Source organism: Myodes glareolus, chromosome 11 (assembly GCF_982192425.1).
Source record: "Myodes glareolus chromosome 11, mMyoGla1.1, whole genome shotgun sequence".
NCBI lineage: Eukaryota > Metazoa > Chordata > Mammalia > Rodentia > Cricetidae > Myodes > Myodes glareolus.
The window spans coordinates 89,969,783-89,988,511 of record NC_142036.1 but is presented as its reverse complement, the minus strand read 5'-3'; the positions used below and the strand labels follow the sequence as shown (position 1 = coordinate 89,988,511).

General features: G+C 38.9%; 1 protein-coding gene across 1 annotated transcript in view; it reads left to right on the top strand.

Moving 5' to 3' along the window:
• Window positions 1–4,488: 4,488 nt before the first annotated feature.
• Window positions 4,489–18,729, top strand: part of Slc26a3 (solute carrier family 26 member 3) — a 34,703-nt gene continuing 20,462 nt past the window's right edge. The window contains exons 1-6 of the mRNA XM_048415804.3: window positions 4,489–4,614; window positions 12,989–13,207; window positions 13,731–13,870; window positions 15,816–15,926; window positions 16,167–16,339; window positions 17,991–18,155. Coding sequence (XP_048271761.1) covers window positions 13,077–13,207; window positions 13,731–13,870; window positions 15,816–15,926; window positions 16,167–16,339; window positions 17,991–18,155 — 720 coding nt within the window. The 5' untranslated portion in view covers window positions 4,489–4,614; window positions 12,989–13,076. The remainder of the gene's footprint in view (window positions 4,615–12,988; window positions 13,208–13,730; window positions 13,871–15,815; window positions 15,927–16,166; window positions 16,340–17,990; window positions 18,156–18,729) is intronic.

The window sequence follows — 18,729 nt, the reverse complement described above, 5'->3', positions numbered from 1 at the left end:
CCTAAATCTTAGACAAGTGTAGCTTCAATTTGATGAGATAGTTTGAAACTGTTATGGGAAATGATGGCTGTGTTTACTCCCATGAAGTAGCATGAAAGCTGTTATAACTCTATAGCCCTAGTGATATTATCGGCCATTTGGGTTTTGATTTTGTTCATTTTGTTTATTTGGTCTTGAGAACTTGAAAGCAGGGCCTCTAAGCAAGTGTCCTATCACCAAGATACACCCTAGACAGGCATTTTGCTCATAGTGTCTGACAAGTAAAGCAAACTTATCACAAAACAAATAAAGATTAAGCTTAAGAACTCTTCAGAGATTTCCAAGGCTCTCTCTTTTTTTTTTCCCAAGGCTCTCTTTAAAGGCCCTCTAGCTAATTTTGTACTAGGAATTGTGCTTTTATTTTTCTTCATGCCCTACTTAAATACAGATAAAGCCCTGCTGCTATTGTCAATAAAATTTTTCATTGTGGTTTTAATTTACGTTTCCTTGATTTTCAGTGTAATTGAGAATGTTCTTAAATGTTAACTAGCATTTCACATTTTCTGTGAATTCTGGTTATTGTCTTATTGATTTTTAAGAGTTATTTTCTATTGGTACTAATTCTTTTTAAGATTTAATTGGAGGGGCTAAAGAAATGGCTCGGTGGTTAAAAGCACTTGGAGAAGACCTGGATTTGATTCCTAGAGCCCCTATGGTAGCTCACAACCATCTGCAACTCCAGTTCCAGGAAATCTGCCACCCTTTTCTGGGCTTACTGGGCATCGGACACATGTGTAGTGCTTAGACATCTGAAGCCAAAACACCCCTCCACAAATAATAATGATAATAAATCTTTTTTTTAAAGATTGAAATGGAGCCAATTGTGTCTCCAGTCTGGAACCTCTCTTCACTTTTACTATATTGTCTTTCATGATTTAATCTTAATGATGTTGTATTTAACCACCTTTCCTTTAAATTATGCATATTTTAGATGGACAATGGTGGCTCACACCTTTAATCCAAGCACTTGGGAGACAAAGGCAGATGGATCTCTGAATTCGAGGTCATCCTGGTCTATAGAGTGAGTTACAGGATAATTAGAGCTACACAGAGAAACCTTATCTCAAAAACCAAGAGAGAGAGAAAGAGAGAGAAATAAACCCTGTCTCAAAAAAGAAAAGAGAGAGCTATGTATACTTTCACTAGGTGCTTAAGATTATAATGGTATATTATTTACCCATTTAAAAGTTAATTTTCCCACTTTTTGTATTTTGAATTTTAGTTAACTTAATTTTTGTAAGTATGATGCAAAATTGAGATCTAAAAACAAAAACAGTTTTGACATAGGGTCATGCTATATAGCTCTGACAGCCTTCAAACCCACCATCCTCCTGCCTCAAATTCCTGAATACTAGGAGACCTGAACTGGACTTTTCCAAGTGGGTTCCTTTGTTACCATCATGTAACCTGTATCATAAACAGTTTCAATGTGTGCTTCTAAGACTCTGGTCAGCTCCCACTGGTTTAAATATCTCTCATGTCACAAATAAATATTCGTATTGATACAAATATTTATACAAATAAATATTCTCATAATTATTACATATTTTAAAAAATATTTTTAAAATGCACTTTATCTTGCTTTTTATTTGGAAGGAGCAGTATTTCAGCTTAGAATACAATTTATCACTGAAGAAAGTTAAGGCAGGACCCTGGAGGCCAAATCTGAAACAGAACTGCTTACTGGTGCCTCTGGCCTCAACTTCAGCTACTTTTTCTCTATAACCACCTGCCCAGTGACAACAGTGCCCACAGTAAGCTAAGTTCCATTTATCAATTAATAACAAAATATGTATATCATGCAAATTAAGGCTCTCAATTTTTTTCTACTTCAAGCTTGCCTTATCTTTTCTTAGCCTTTTGTGTTACCATACAAGTTTTGGGGCAAGTTTATCCAGTTTGTAGGTTTTTAAAAATTATTAAATTATTATTATCTTATTATAGCATCTAATTTAAATAAGACTTTGATATTGAGCCTTCACATTCATGAAGATATACTTTATATTATATTTTTCATCAAATTTGTTTATCATTAAAGACATTCAGCAATTTCCTCTCTAGATTTTTTGTGTCTATAGATATGGTTAAGCACCATTAATCTTAGAAGCTTTTGTTACAAGTCTCAATGGAATATTTCTATTAAAATCTTTAGTTGGTTATTGTGAATAAATAGACATGCCATTCATTTATCTTTGCTCAGTTTGCATTCACCGGCCACAAACTCTCTTATTTGTTCTAAAGATAAACTATTTTAGTTCTGATAGTTCTAAGATTCTACTTTTAAGTACAGCATTTCCAATTCTTTCAGCACCCAAACCTAAACATACAATTTGATCAAGGCACAGTACTCTGCGCAAATGAGGCATACATTTGTTAAAGTAATCAAAAGCAATTTTATAATTTTTAAAGAAGCGACAGGGATAAGTCACCTGGCTCCACCACTTACATCAAATCTCAATATACTCATTTATAACTGGAATATGAATTAAAATACTGTGTTGTGGTTGATTCTTCTAAGTATTAAATGAGACAACCCAATTACAAACCCAAAATACAATTACACTGTTTAGGGCTCATAGTAGAAACTCAATGAATGTTAGTTATTATTAATAAAATCACAAGCTAGCTGGGCATGGAGGCAAAAATCTTTAATCCCAGGAGGCAGAAAAAGGCAGACCTCTGTGAAGTTAAAGTTAGCCTGGTCTACATAGCCAGGTTCAGACAAGTCACAGACAAACAGCAAGACACAAAATAAAGAGATAAGTGGTACTTTAGCTAATTCGGTTTCTTAGTAAGTACATTGTATGAGTCAGATTTTAAACATGGGTTAAATTAGCTTACAATAAACTTCAGCAGCCTTCCTATTCTTTTAGACCTGAATGTATCAGATATAACTCATTCAGTAACTTTCAGTTATTCTGAAAGAGATTTATCGTGGGTGCTGGAGATGCAGTGGTACCCAGAAAGAACCCTCTGTGCTTGAAGTTGTCATCTGACAAAGAGTCAAACATCACGGAAGTATATAAATGTGGATGTTTAAATTATGATGCTATTCTTTTAAGATACTAGGAGAGAAAGCCAGGAGGGGTTTGTTGAAATCAGAAAGGCAAACAGGCTCTCTCTGAAGAAGGGAGAAGTCAGATAACAAGACAGACAGAAAATGAAGGAGTGTATTTAAAAGCAGAGGTATGATATCAGAAAGGAACCTACAAACTCAGGGGACTAGCAAACACTATGGCAGGTGTGAAGGAGACACTAGAGTGTCAGGTGAGGTGGGGATCTGGGCAGGAGGATGCTGTGCGAGACTTTGGAGGTCTTTAACTCCAAGTATAATCATAAGCTCTATGAAGAGGCTAGCATGAAAAGTTCATCCTGACCAGTAGGTAGGGAAAGTGGGGGCTAAGAAAGAAAGCAGGAAAGTTAGCAAGGGGCTCTTGCAAAAGGTGTTGACAGCTTGGGTGACAATGAGGTAAAATGGTGGCTTTGTATTGGCAGAGGGATGACTGAGCAGGTGATGTGGCTGGAGATGAACAGACTATAAAAAAAAAATGGTCCCGGGGTTTCTGACATGAGCAGAAGGTCATGTCCTTTCTAAAATGGAAATCAGAGTTGAAGCAGATTTGAGAGAGAAAATCAAGGGCTCAGACTTGGGTATGCCAGGTCTAGATGCCATCAGGTAGTCCTGCAGAGATCCTGAGCAACTCTGGATGGACTTAGATATCTGAGGGCCACTGGGGACATGGAACTTTTCTTTGTATAAAAGAAAAGGAGAGAAAGATAACAGAGTTCAGAATAGAACCTGGAAATGCTGAAGAAGAAACAGGGTATGCAAGTGGTTGGCAATGAAAAGTAAGGTAGAAAATGAAGTCAGATAGAAACACAAGTGAACCTTTTAAAGAAGAGATTGTGAAGGGCAAAGGCTAAAAGGTTAAACAAGAAGAGTGCTGAAAATATTTATTGACTTTAAAAGCAGAGGGATTGCTGCTTTTAGCAAGAGCAGTGATAGAAACAGGAATCAAACCACGGGACGGTTGCCTGGAGTCAACAGAGTCTTTCTAGCAAGGGCCTTTATGGTACCAGGAGTTAACTTGTACACATGTCTTCTGCAGCTGCTAAGTTTTGCGGAGTCACCCAGCCAAGAAACAACACCCCTGAACTCCCATCTCAACTGGTAGGTGAAATGTCAGGGAGATAACACTGTGAAGATTTTTTTAAAAAACATGGTTGTGCAAATCTCTGCAAACCAATGAAATCTCTCTGCCATACACACACAAGTGCAGTGGGTGGTTTAATCTCACCAGGAACTCGAGGAAGCTGTTGTCATCATCACTTCTGCTGATCAGCGTCTCAAAGGTCAAGACCATATTGGAGTCTTTCCATTGTTGTAAAAGTTAATGAAAGTTAATTATTAAAGTTGACAGAAAGGTAATTTGCCCACCACTTTATATAACCTATATATAGACATCTTAGTACACATGGATGCATTCAAAGCCTATAGACCCAACTAGATGCACACTGTCTCCTAGAGCATGACGGCTTCCACTGTTGCTGAAGCTCCTCACTGAGTATATCCAGGTAGGAACTAAACTTAATGACCATTGTACTCAAACAGATTTGCTTCAAAAAATATTTTTGCTTAACATGCCTTATTTTATTTAAAAGTTACTGTTATAATCTTGAGTTTATAATCATGAATATTTTAAGTGATTTCACTAATAGACTGAAAATGTGTCCAGAGAACTAGCAATGTGAATTCAATATTTCAGGAGCCCGAAGTTACCAAGTAAATGTTTGTGTGCATTGTTACAACTTAAATAGACTTTTCAATGATAGAAGTGGGGTTTGTCTTTATTTGTTCAGATTATTCTAATTATTCACCTAAACTGGTGAATTATAGGTAGGCTATCTGCTCTGAAAGGCTGCAAACACAGCAAGCTTCTAGGAAAATTTGTCAACAGGAGGTAGAATCACCTGTGAGAAGAGATTTCGACAGGCAACCTGTCCCAGACATGAGAGCCTTATCTTCCAGACACCCAACAAAGTCCAACACTAGAGCAAAGGAGAAAAAGAGGAAAGGGAAGAGCAACAAGGACAGAGGAAAAAGAGACGGGTGGGGGTAAGAAAGAATGCCATTGACAGCAATTGAGTATCTGATGCCATGACTATTATAAGCTCATACAGGGTGCCTATTCTATCATTAATCAATGCTAACTGGATTCTATTTCATTCTTTTAAGTGTCAGAAATTTTTATTTTACAATATTCTTGTTGACTGGTTGTTTTTTGAGATAGGGTCTCACCACGCAACCCAAGCTGATCTCAAATTCACTATGAAGTCCAGGCTGGCCTTGAACTCACAAAGATCCACCTGCCTGTGCTTCCCAAGTGTGGGATTAAAGACGTGCACCACTATGTCTGGATATAATGGACATTTTTAAGTTACTAGAATAAATTTGCAATGACATAGTCTAACATTTGTCTACAACAAAGATTTTGTTTCTCCAAATAGAGAGAAAAAGGAAAGCTTCCCCCAGCCTTGGTTTCATTTTGCTAAGGTCCAAAGATTGAGACAAACCAGGTGACTTCAAGATGGAGTCTCAGGCTACCTTGACTCAATTTTGTGTGTGTGACAATGAGAACAGGAGCTCTGTACTCAAGGACAGGGATGCTCTCCTGGAGCTCTATGCTCCTGGCTTGTGTCTTCTCTTCCCAGGACAGGGTTGGCATGCTCCCACATTAACACACAGGGAACAATACACAGGGCAGTGAGTCTGTCATCACAAAACCTGGCTTTTTGCCCCTGGCTCTGTCACTTGCTAGCAAAAGTCAGAAAAGCCATTTTCTTTCTCTCATCCAAGTTTCTGCATGTGAATTGGTAATAATGATATCTAACTTGTCTGCATGTAGGAATTGAAAATGCTCAAAAAAAACCCACAGTCTTTATAGGAATGATTAGGGGTTCTCTTTACTGCCTTCTGAACCTACTAGTTTAAAACTTGTCATCATATCTTCCAGTGTGTCTTTAATGATTTTTCCTTTGGGTCAACAGAGTCTTCTCTGAGGTTTTTTTTTTTTTTTGGTCTCTCACTGTCCACCTGTTCTAAGGCTTATATTCATTATACAGCATGGTGGACTTCATTATGACATATTTATACATTTGTACCAAATATTTCAGTCATATTCATCCCCACCACTCTGGTGCTCACCTTCCACTGGTTTCCTCCTTCTTCCCAAACAGTCCCCTCCTACTTTCATTTAAGACAGCATGAATAAAGTCCAAGCCATCTCTCTGAGTCTGGCTTTTTTAGTTAACATGATGACTTCTGGGGTCACTCACGTTCCTGAAAACTGCATAATTTTGTTCTTCTTTATGTTGAATAAAACTTGTATGTATGCATGCATATCTATCACATTCTCATTGTCTATTCATCTGTTGTCAGATACCTAGATTCATTGCTAACTCAGTTATTGAAATAGTGCAGTAATAAACATAGGTATACAGGTATTTCTGTTGTGTGTTGACTTAGATGCATTAATATATAAACCCAGGAGTGGTCTAGGTACGTAATGTGCTAGATACATGTTTAATTGTTTTCAGAGCCTCAATACTGCTTCCACAATTGGTGCACTAATTTACATTTTCAGAAACATTGTGAAAGTACCTCCCCCATCCTATTCCTCACTATCTCTGAAAAGTCCATGTTATTTTCCTCATCATTCCTTACAATGAATGGGATATTCCTAAGGTCTAACTCATGACACACATCTACTTTAAATGTTTCTCAGTTCCAACTCATATTCACAATCATTCTTTCATTATCAACTGTCTCAATCATTTTATGTATGTAAACTCAAGTGTTAGGGCTCCATCAAGTATGTGTAAAACATTTTGCTCACATTTTACTTCACTTCAGAAAATCTTCTTACATTTTTACTACATTAAAGGACTTTACAAAAGTAAAATGAAACAAAACAAAAGTAAAATGAAAAAAGATTTGAGATTTCCTATTAGGAAACTCAGTCTTTTGGGGAAGAAAACCATAAAAGTCATGATAGTGTAGTATGATAGGAATAGAAAAATGTCCAGGGTACTTTCAGGAAGGAAATGGCTAACTTCAGCTGAGAGATCTCAGGAAGCTTTGCAGCTTCCTTTTATCATGTATTGCCAAGTTCCTGACAGGCTACAGGTCAATCAATGCTTGTTGAAGGAATGAAGAAAGGAATTTATGGCAGGGGAAGTTCAAAATTTTAAGAGTGACTAGGAACTTGGCAGGTATTGGAAAACATCACAGATAGAGAAAACAATGTGGGTAAAGACATAGTATGCCCTAAATTTCACAGTGTTTAAGGAACTTACTACTAAACTTGTGACAAAGGAGGAGAAGACAGTTTGTATGATAATTAATAACCCAAATATAAATGGTCTCGCAGACCTAAGAAGCTTAGATAGATTCTTTAAAAATGGTTTTAAATTTTGGTGAGAGTGGAAATTGCTACTATTGTGGAAATAAGCCCATAGTGAACATGAAAGCCATAGAAAAGTTGACAGCATTGCTACGTGTCTTAGTTAGGGTTTCTATTGCTGTGAAGCGTTCCACAGCAACGCTTGAAGGAAAATATTTAATTGGGCTGTCTTACAGTTCAGAGGTTTAGTCCATTATCATTATGACAGCATGTAGGCAGACAGGGTGCAGGAGAAAGACCTGATAGTTCTACATCCAGATCGGTAGGTAGATGGAAGGAACAGTAACATACTGAACCTGTCTTGAGCATCTCAGACCTCAAAGCCCACTCCCAGTGACACACTTCTCCAACAAGACCACACCTCCTAATAGTGCCATTCCCTGTGAACCTATGGGGCCATTTTCTTTCAAACCACCACACTATGTTTCCAACAGGTCTTGGTTGGCTTTGTTGCACAGACACAGTTGCAAATTGGATCTTCACTGTTCATATAAAACTCAGATCGAAGGTGTAACCCAGAAAGTCAAGGCCAAGAAGTTTCTGTGCCTTAGCTGACCTTAGAGAACAGTCTACCAGATAGATAAATAGCTTCTTCATTCTAAAATTAAGAAAACCAAGGTTGGAAACCCGGTTCATCAACAGCAAAGACCTGAAGCCAGGCACACTTGCCTGCCAAATTCTTACTTTGTTTTGTTTGAGGCAAGCTGGATTCAGACTTCTGATTCCCTTGCCTGAACCTCCCTAGTGATGGAATTACTGGTATGTACCACCATGGCTGACACATTTCACTCTTTTCTGTGTGCTTCCTAAATTAGGCTTGGCTTCCTCACCCCTTAGTCCCCCCCCATGATGGGCACTATAATGATGGAATTGATGGAAAGTAAAGTTTGTAGTCTAAACTAAAATCAAGCTAAAACTAACCTGAGCTTCACAAAGATGAAGACCACAATATATAAACAAACCTCTTACACTAGCGATACAAAGCATGTGTTGTGCATTCTTTTACTCACTGTGGACACTGACCTGTGATATGTGAGTATGCCACTTAAACATGACCAAAGCAGAAAATAGCAAACATGTCCCTTAGGGTTTTTTCTTAGACACATGGAGAAACTGCCTCCACACCCTCACATTCCCCATGATCGTCATGTTACCCTGTTTCCATGGAATGATTCTGACTTCTAAACAGTCTTGGAAGTGTTTGTGGGATGCTAAAATGGCCTTCAAGCACTCATCACAGAAGGGCAGGGGAAAATGTTTCCATAATAGTGGCTGTGTATTTATGTCTCCCAAAGAAATAGCTCATGCGTGTGTCAGTGGCGTAGATTAATGACCTTCTGTGCTCCAACAACTTATGAGAACCAAGAGGATCATGGCTTTTAATGGGAAAGAATTGCCCACCTAACATCTCTGCTAAGCCTTCCTCTGTCTCCTCCCAGCTACTCGTGACCAATACTTGACCTCTCTGACACTGACATTATCATCCCCTGATCCCATCCAGCCTCACACTGACTAGAATAAGAGCCTTTTTGTGTCCTTAATAATGAACACTGTCTAGCAGCTAACTGGGATTCTCCTAGGTTGCCGTGCTCACTGAAGCAAGTGTTCTGTTTGCTCTCCCTTCCCTTTTACACTCCACAGTTGCAGGTTTCCGAACACTGTGTAATCCTCTTCAGGAGAGACTAATCCACGGAATAAAACTGCCTCACCTCTGGGTTTCCAGTACTGGCATAGGGGTGTCTCAAGAGCCATGAGAAGAGCAGTGTTTTCCACTCATTCCAGGCAGAGTGTGCCCTTTGGACGATGTCTCCTCAACACTATCCTTAGCTTGAGAAGCTTTGGAGAGGTGGTATCATTGAGAGTTCCCTTGTGTAAGAGGAAAGCACGTGTCCCCGGGTTCAATTAAATAAAGCTGCTAGCGCTGCTGGGAGAATCACTGGTTCAGATGAGCTGCTTCCCAGCAGGAAGGATAGAACTCTGGGGCCAGAACACTAGATAAATGCTGAACTGGAAAAATCAGAGCAATAGGGCACCCTCTGCAGAGCCGGGCAAACACAGTGGAGGCTCCCAGGTGATTAGAGATAAAACTGGTCATAATCAGATGAAACCTAGAGGAATGGGGAAGGAATGTATGTACATAAAAATTCCTGGAGTTATCAAAATGTTATTAATACATTAGGATAGCGCAATTGAGAAACTGGACCTCAGAAGTGAACTCTAGGATTAAATTTTTGCTAAAAATATTTTTTAAAAAGCAGAGAATGATAAATGTGCATTATTTGGAACCATATGTAAATATACATATATGTATATGTATATCTATGTACATTAATAGATAATAGATTGATAATTACATAAAGGCCAAATAGAATTTTAAAGTATACAGCTTGTGAAAGTAAATAAAAATGGGAACGTTTACAAATAAAGCTCAAAGTTTCAAGATTTTTGGGAGCCAAGTACCCCAAGAATGAATTCTAGGTACCTAAAGTCATTGACTCTTTAAGGAGTTCAAAGAGAATCGAATCACAAAGGTAAAACAAAGTCTGAAAATACACTAGCGTTAGTGTGATATTTGAAACTGAAATTCCAGATTCCAGAAACGGAAAATAATTTCTCCCCAAGAATTTCTGGAAAGAAAAGTGAACCATGTGAGTGGAAAAACAAGTTAATAAAATCATTTAACTTCTTAACTAAAGCGAGTTGCTCTCAAGAAGCGCAGACATGATGAATGACGTGTACTCATGACTGTCTGGAACCCGTTCAGCTGAAGTGCGTTCGGATGATTGGCTCCGGATTCATGGCGTTTGTTACCTGGGTGTAAGGCAGCAGCGTTCTGTCAGGAGAGCAGCAGGGAAAGAGTCTGATTCTCAAACTCTCATAGGTCTGGGCAGATTTCTTAAGCCTCCCTGATTCTTGCAACTTGAGCACACCCTTGCCACCACACGCTCTGTGAAGAGGAAGCTGTCTCCACTGCGCAGAGCAGCGAGAGGGCCAGAGTTCAGGCTCTTGACCTATCTGCAAGAAGGAGGGGTGTTAAAGAGCCAGCTGTGGTAATCTCAGGAAGGGGCTAGATAAGAAGTTATACCTGCCATTGCTGTCACTGACAAAAATACACGAATGAATGAATGAATGAATGAATGAATGAATGAATGAATAGATAAATAAAATCTTGGTTTAACAGAAAGAAAATATAATAGCCCAAAGGAGAAAAGACACACTGTCAGGGTGTTTTATAGGGAAGAAAACTAATAAGTTTCTGTGAATGCCTCAGTAGGAAATGTGAGTAGAGCAACCAAACAGTGAGATAGTCTCCCACCCCCACGCATTCACAGTCATATACAGCAGAAGTGCCACCTCAAGTCTTCCTCCTCTCAAGGATGACTGCTTTGGAACCCTCACTCTAGGTAGCCTTTGTCAGACAACCACTGGCATCAGAAGTCACTGACCACGGACTGATTTTAAGAGCTAATGTCCCAGGCACAGTGTTGGCAACTGGCCAAGAGCCAAGCAAAACCCATGCTTTTTAGGGCAAAGAGCAAATGAAATCCATTTCGTGAGCAAGTTCCAATGTGGAGTACTATACAGTCAGTAGGGTAGGAAGCTTGGAAATGAGGCGGAAAAGATGAAAGAGTGGATAAAGACCAGCGACCACAGGCTGAGCGGGGAGACTCAGAAAGAAGACTAAAAGTCACAGTAAAGTTCAAGATGCAGTAGGCTAGAGAAAGAAGCAGACTCTAGCAGGGGCCAGTTCACAGGGAAAGTTAGAGGATGTCAGGAAACTGTTTGAGAAAGAAAAGTGGGTGATCAAAGAGAGATAAGTTGAGACCAAGAATTGAAGTCAGTCTCTGGTGAAGCCACAAACACCGGAAAGACTCTGGTAGAAGTGAGCACAATGTAACAAGATACAATCTAGCACGAGATAATTGTTAATCACTGTGATTTAAGTCAGAGAACAAAACTGGGTCTCCTGGGTAGGTATGCAGAACCAAGATTAGGAGGGAAAATACCAGCAGAATGTTCTTCAGTCATGTTTGTATTGGACAATAGACTGCATGTCACAGAAGAAATAGAAACGTCTAAAAATGGAGGTCCCATTTTTGATGTGGCTAGCCATATGAAGAAAAGACACTTAGATTGTGGTAGGTGAGAGTGTACATAATTATTTTCTCATTTGTAGGATGAGGACAATAATAATAGTTAATGCCTCAGAGAACTGTAAATACTAAGCTGAAAATGTACATAAGTTTTTATAAATTCATCTTCTTAAATCATAGAAACAAAATAGAGACATGAATACAAATTTTGATACTTCATGTCAGTGGTTCTCAACTTTCCTAATGCTTCCTCACGTTGTGGTGATCCCCAACTACAAAATGATTTAGTTGTTACTTCTTAACTGTAATTTTGCTACTGTTATGAAGCATAATATAAATATTTTCGGAGATAGAGGTTTGCCAAAAAAGTCACAACCCACAGATTGAGAACCATTGACTTATATAGAAAATGTTGTCTTATTTTTGGTTGACTTATTCACTTGTCTGTTTATTCTGCGGTACTAGAGATTGAACCTATGGCCTCATATACTATGCAAGTGTCCCACACTGAGCTATATCCCCAGTTCCAGAAATGTTAGCTGTTAGAATTATAACCACCATGTGGTGAATGACTGAAGCATGTCAGACACATCAATATAACTTTTGAAACTTTTAAGCATTCTCAATCTTTAATCTTTTGAAACGTGGATATCACTCTCTCAATATACAACAGGCTCAAGCAGGCTAAATAAGTTCCTCACAGTCTTCCCTTAGAAAGAACCTTGTCATTCATGAACTATGTAAATAAAGTCATTCTTTGTCTGTACATAGTTTCCTTTGACTCCCAGAAACCATAGGAATACAATTGAACAATATATTTGATTTTCAAAAATTAAAACTATTTTTGAGGTCTTATTTTAAAAAAACAAGACTATGATGTGTAAATTAGAACACCCTTCATTAGAATGAAAGGGAAATGAATAGACTTTTCTCTGTCACACTGTTCTAGTACCATATCTTTGGGAATACCTCTAGGAAGAAAAGGTTAAGACAGACTCTCGAGAACTGTTTAGTAAGTAAATCAACTTAATTTATTGCTTTTTGGCTGTGCATCTTGAACCCCAGCATTTGGGAGGCAGAGTAGGTGGATCTCTGTGAGTTTAAGGTGAGCCTGGTCTCCATACCGAGTCCCAAGCCAGTCAGGGCTACATAGTGAGACTCTATCTCCAAAATAAAAATAAAAATAGAAAATCCTTGCTTACTTACCCAAAGGAGCTGTGTCAGCTCTTTGAAGGAAAAAGTGGTATCACATGGCAAAACGTGACCTAGGTCCCTTAATCCTGCCTCTTTTGATCTCAAAAGGTGGTAACACTCAGTTCGGAGCTCACTCATCTGTAAATTGCATCACATTATCTCTGAGTTATTTAAGAAGCAAACTCTGTTTGGTTTCAGGCATTTTAACCTGCTAACAGCGAGAAGAAGTGTTCGTCACATAGTTTCAAAGGTCTTCCCTCTTGCCACTGTCACCAGGGAAGGCAAAATGATCGAAGCCATAGGAAACCAGTATGTAGTGGCCAGACCAGTGTATTCCTCCCACACTTTTGGAGAGGAGTTCAAGAAGGCAAACAGACACCACAAGACACTCCTGGATCATCTCAAAGGGTGTTGTAGGTAAGAGACTCTTACGGCACTGGAATGAGGAAGAAAGAAACGCGCAATTTCTCCTAAATTTTCTGGCTTTCATGCTTTCCTTTCTGGCTCTCGTCCATAGCTCCAGGAATCTGTCAGTCTTGGCTTTCCAAACCTCTTATTCCCTGCCTGAGGTGAAAAGGCAAAAGGAACACACCATCTCAGCTAGCAGCACAAACACAGCCCTTCCAAGTCAGAGACTAACCGATGGAAACAGGCAAATTAGCTATTGAAATGCTGCACAGTTCAGCTCAGGATGGCACATAAATTCTGTTACTACAGCCAAAGAAAAGCTGGCATTTTCCTTTAAAAAAAAAAAAAACAAACTTTGTTTGGTAGTGACCAAAGCTTTTGGCAGGAGCAAAAAAGGCGATTGTTCATGGGAGTTAAATCACCAGTTTCATCTTTAAAATGATGTCATCTTTGCCAATTTTCTACATACTCTTAGGAACCAAACTTAAAATATGATATTAATTCACTGCTTTGTGACTTTCAATGTTTTCAGCTGCTCCTCACAAAAGGCCAAGAAAATTGCCCTGTCTTTGTTCCCCATAGCATCTTGGTTACCAGCATACAAAATAAAGGAATGGCTTTTGAGTGACATTGTTTCTGGCATCAGCACCGGGATAGTGGCTGTACTTCAAGGTAATTGCTTTCGATTTTCTTCCTATTTTTCTTTTATATTAAATAAATAATTAACACATCACAAGATTCATCCTTTTAATTCTTTCGTGTGTGTATGTGTGTGTGTGTGTGCTAGAGCAAGGCTTCACAAAGGGTAGACTTGCATCCTACCAAAACATCCTCTTTGATATGTATTATTCTATGGTTTTCAGTATGTTCATCAGGTTGTGCATCTAGCATCACTAATTCTAGCATATTTTCACTACCTTCTCTTCTTACTCTTCACACACACACACACACACACACCAAATCCTTTATCTTTTGGTAAACACTCACACTCCTTCTTTCACTCCTCACCTTAACACTTTCCATGTCTGTGGATTCTCCTAGTCTGGATATTTTATGAAGATGGAATTGTGTGTGGCACTATGCATCTGACTCTTATCTTTTAGCATAATACTTTCCAGTTTATTCACATTGTAACAAGGACAATATTCTACTCATAGAGTTATACCACATTTCATTGAATGTTTGAGTCATTTCTATTCAGAGGGAATGATCAATAGAGCTTTTATGAACATTTGTGTACAGCTCTTTGTGTGAAAATACGTTTAAATTGCCTGGATATTTCCCTAGGAGTATAAGCGCTGGTTCCCATGGTAGCTCAGTGTTCAATCACTTGTAAAGATGTACTGATGCATGCAGATGCCTCCACACCTTACTGCTTGCTATCTTTTTTTTTTACTTTACCAGTGTAGTAGGTAAGTAGAAACATCTCACTATGACTTTGATTTGTTTATCTCTAATGATGTTTGTTGAGTCTCCATTCTTTTCTTGATCTTACTACCCCTTTGCATGTCTTTGGAAAAATAAGCTTTCAAATCCTTCATCTTTTGTTTTGTTTTGTTTGTTTGGGTGGTGCTGAAGAGATCAAGCCTAGGACCTGACACATACCAAGCAAGAACCATATGACTGAACTAGACCCCTAGTTCTCCTTGTTGTTTTAAAAGTGTGGGTTGCCAAGGCTGGAGATGTGGCTCAGTTGATAGACTGATTGCCTATTATGCCCAAAGCTCTGGGTTCCATTCCTGCTATCCCAGTACCCAGGAGGTAAAGGCAGTGGGGCTCTATAAACTAGATAGTTTTTTGTTTGAGGCCACCCTGGGCTATGAGACCCTGTCTTTCATTGTAGAGTTGCAAGAGTTACTTGTATATTCAGACACTAAACATTCATCTGATATATATTTGCCAACAGCTGTTTTTCACTCTGTATTGTCATTTCACTTTCTGTTGTAAAAACTGGAGAGAAGAAGGGAGGTTGAGACAGGTCTCAAATAACTTAGGCTGGCCTTAAACTCCTAATCAGCCTCCATCTCCCCAATGCTAAGACTACAAGCATGTGCCACCATGCCCAGCCTAAAACATGACCCATTATAGCCATTTCCTGGGTCTTTGATGTGATTAGGGGAGAATATATTAAGCCCAGAGCAAATACACTACCATTGAGCTACAGCCCAATTCCCTAAACATTTTTATTTTGAGTACTACGGATTCAAACTAAAGCATCCTGCATGCTAGGCAAGTGCTCTATTGCTGAGCTAAATCCTTTGATAAAAGCTCACTTTGCTGAGAACATCCTTTGAATACGCTTTTGTTTTTCCACTGCTGTGATTAAACCCAGAGCACTCCATATGTTAGGCAGGAGCTCTTTCATTGATCTATGTTCCCACTGAAGCATTTTTATTTTCAATTCTTTGATTGCCTGTGTTGTGTGTAGCCTTTCTGAGAGACTGATCCAAGATTGCAAAGATTCACACTCATATGTTCTTTTAATGATGATAGTTTTAGTTCTTGTATTTATATCTTTGACACATTTTGAGTTAATGTGGTGACTTACTTCACACACCCAGTCTAAACTACTAGGAGAACCTAATGAAAACTAAAACCCCAACTGTTGTCTTTCCAGGTTTAGCATTTGCTCTCCTGGTCAACATCCCTCCATTCTACGGGTTGTATGCAGCCTTTTTCCCCGTCTTAACCTACTTTTTATTGGGCACTTCTAGACACATATCTGTGGGTAAGTCAATTACTGGACCGATTCATGCTGGTTTTAGTCACTTTTCGTAAATTCTATTAGAAACTCATTGTAAATTCCAAATTGTGAAAAATTCAGAAGACTCACAGTTTTCTGAAAGAATTATAACCAGCTAAGGCTGGTTATACATGATAGCTTGTATTATGTAATTTTGTGGTTGAAAGGCAACTCAGGGGTAGGGAGACACAATACTGACAGTGTCGTTGACCATTGGTTAACTAGGTCCGTTTCCAGTTCTGAGTACGATGGTGGGAGTTGTAGTTACAAGGGTGGCCTCAGGAGGCAGTTCAGCTCCAGAATTGTCGGGCTCAATGGAGAATGCTTCCCTGGATGCACAGGATCAGGAGAAGATAATGGTGGCTGCGACAGTAACTGTTTTGTCTGGAATCATTCAGGTGAGCCCAATTCTAGTGTAATCTCTCTACCAAAATCTGTTTGTCTTGACTGGTCCATTTCTGTATCTACTCCTCCTGTGACTCCTCCTCATCCTTTGGTTTGCATGCCCCCATTGTGTGGACCATTAGAAGTATTTTTAAATAATGTTCTCATTTATTCTTTGGGAATTGTATATAAAGTATGATTTTATTCTCTCCCCTCCCCTAACTCCTCCCAGATCCTCCCAGACTCCCCCAAATATTTATGAAAAGTCATTAACCACAACCAAAGGGTAAACATGATCTAGACACAAACAGATAAACACAATCTAGATAGAAGAAAAAGTGGCAGGATGAAGGCATATACAGGAAGGAATGAAATGCTTAATTCAATAAAAATATATTGGAATCAGCGTCATCATCAAATGTAACTATATAATGACACTAGTAGCTTTGGGAGTTTTTCTTTCTAATGCCTTATTACTACTATAATTTAGTTGGGAGAAAATTGGTACTCTGCTTTTTAAACTATCCATATAACAGACTTGGGAAGTAACATGAGAAAGATTATGGTGAGATTGCACCTTCATTTCCAGTCTCCAGGGCCAACACCATCATGAACAGTGCAAATGCCATGGGTTTCTCAACATGTTACTTAAAATTCCAGTGATATCTTTGCTTAAAACCATTTCTTTCTTTCCTTCTTATTTCTTTTTTTTTAATTTTTCTAGCTGAGGGCAGAACACAGGGCCTTGTGCTTAATAGGCAAGTGTTCTACCACTGAGTTAAATCCCCAATCCCCTTAAAATCATTTCTAAAAGAAAGAAGTCATTTTGTAAGAACACAAGTGTATAGCCTGCAGACAAACTTTGTGGTCATTTGTTTCTCACACATTTCTGAATGTAAAAAGGTGGAACCCAATTTAGATTCTGTCTATATTTTGGAGACATGGGTGTAGAAGACAGGTCAAGTGTCTAGGGAAAGTAGAACCCACTTAATACACTCACTGTATGCAATGATGCTTTGGAGACAGTAAGCACCTTTGCTCCCTGGCTAAAATTTTATGCTTTTAACATGCAGTATGCAGTGATGTATTTATTTTCTACATTTGTGTGTTTATGTAGGGGCTAGGTTCATAGGACAATTTTTGGGAGTTGGGTATCTCCTTCCACCATGATGAACCCAGAGACTGAACTCAGGTCACCTGCCTTAAGTACTTTAACCCTCTGAACCATCTCGCTAGCTTTAGTCACATGTTTCCTAAGCAAGTTGAGTAACTTGTTGCACTCACCATGCATGCTCCAATAACAAATTTGTGAGGACTGTTGAAGGTAAGATTTTGCTGTTGATGAGGGCTCATGATGAATCTTCTAAAGATATTGCACCTAAAAATGAGGAGGCCAAGAAGGAGGTCCTTGATGGGTCTGATACTTCTGGAGGTATGGGACTTATGCACTATCTGAACACCACGTAATATTCAACCTGAGGAATAGAAGAGAAGGTCAAGGACAATCCTGAATAGTAGGTGTGCCAGGAGGCAGAGGTGTTGACTTCTTCAAGGAGTGTTTTTATGGGCCCCACTTCATGTTTTAAAGCATTTAGGTGTGAGCCTTTGGTTTGTTGATGTGCACCCCTAATATACTAACAAAGACTTCCCTCCCTCTCTCTCCAGCTGCTCTTGGGAGTTCTGCAGTTAGGGTTTGTGGTGATATATCTATCTGAGTCCCTAATCAGTGGCTTCACGACAGCTGCTGCCATTCATGTTTTGGTTTCTCAACTGAAATTCATGCTGCAGCTGTCTGTCCCAGCATATAGTGACCCATTCTCTATTTTCAAAGTAAGTATTCCTGTTATTTCAACAATACCAAAGTAGCTAGGCATGGTGGTCTTAGTTCCAACACATGGGAGACAGAGGCAGGTGGACCTCTGTAAGTTCAAGGCCAGTCCCCCCCACACACACACAGAGAAAGAAATATCTGAAGTCCCATGTCTACAATCCAGTACAATTAAACATCAAGTTAAGATATTATGTATTTAAATAAGATTAAAATGTATATGGAGACAGCTTTTAGACATATTCAATTTCTCCCTTTTAATCAAATTTTTTTTTAATTTTGAGACATTAACCAGAACTTTGGACACTGACACCTCTCTCTGTTATCCTCAAAATGGTCTTATTTGGCCTCAAGCTCCACTGAGAAATAGCATAATTGTGAGCTTGATAAGGTGGGAATTAGACAGAACGAAACAGAAACCGGACTGATTCATGACAGGTTGCTTCGAGTTACTCTCCGTCCCAAATCCCATTCTAGTACGGATTAAAGCAGAGACAAGCAACTGCCTTATCAAGCTATTAACAAAAAAGGTATAGTTCAGAACTAGGGTGTGCATGAAATACAACTTGGGTATGC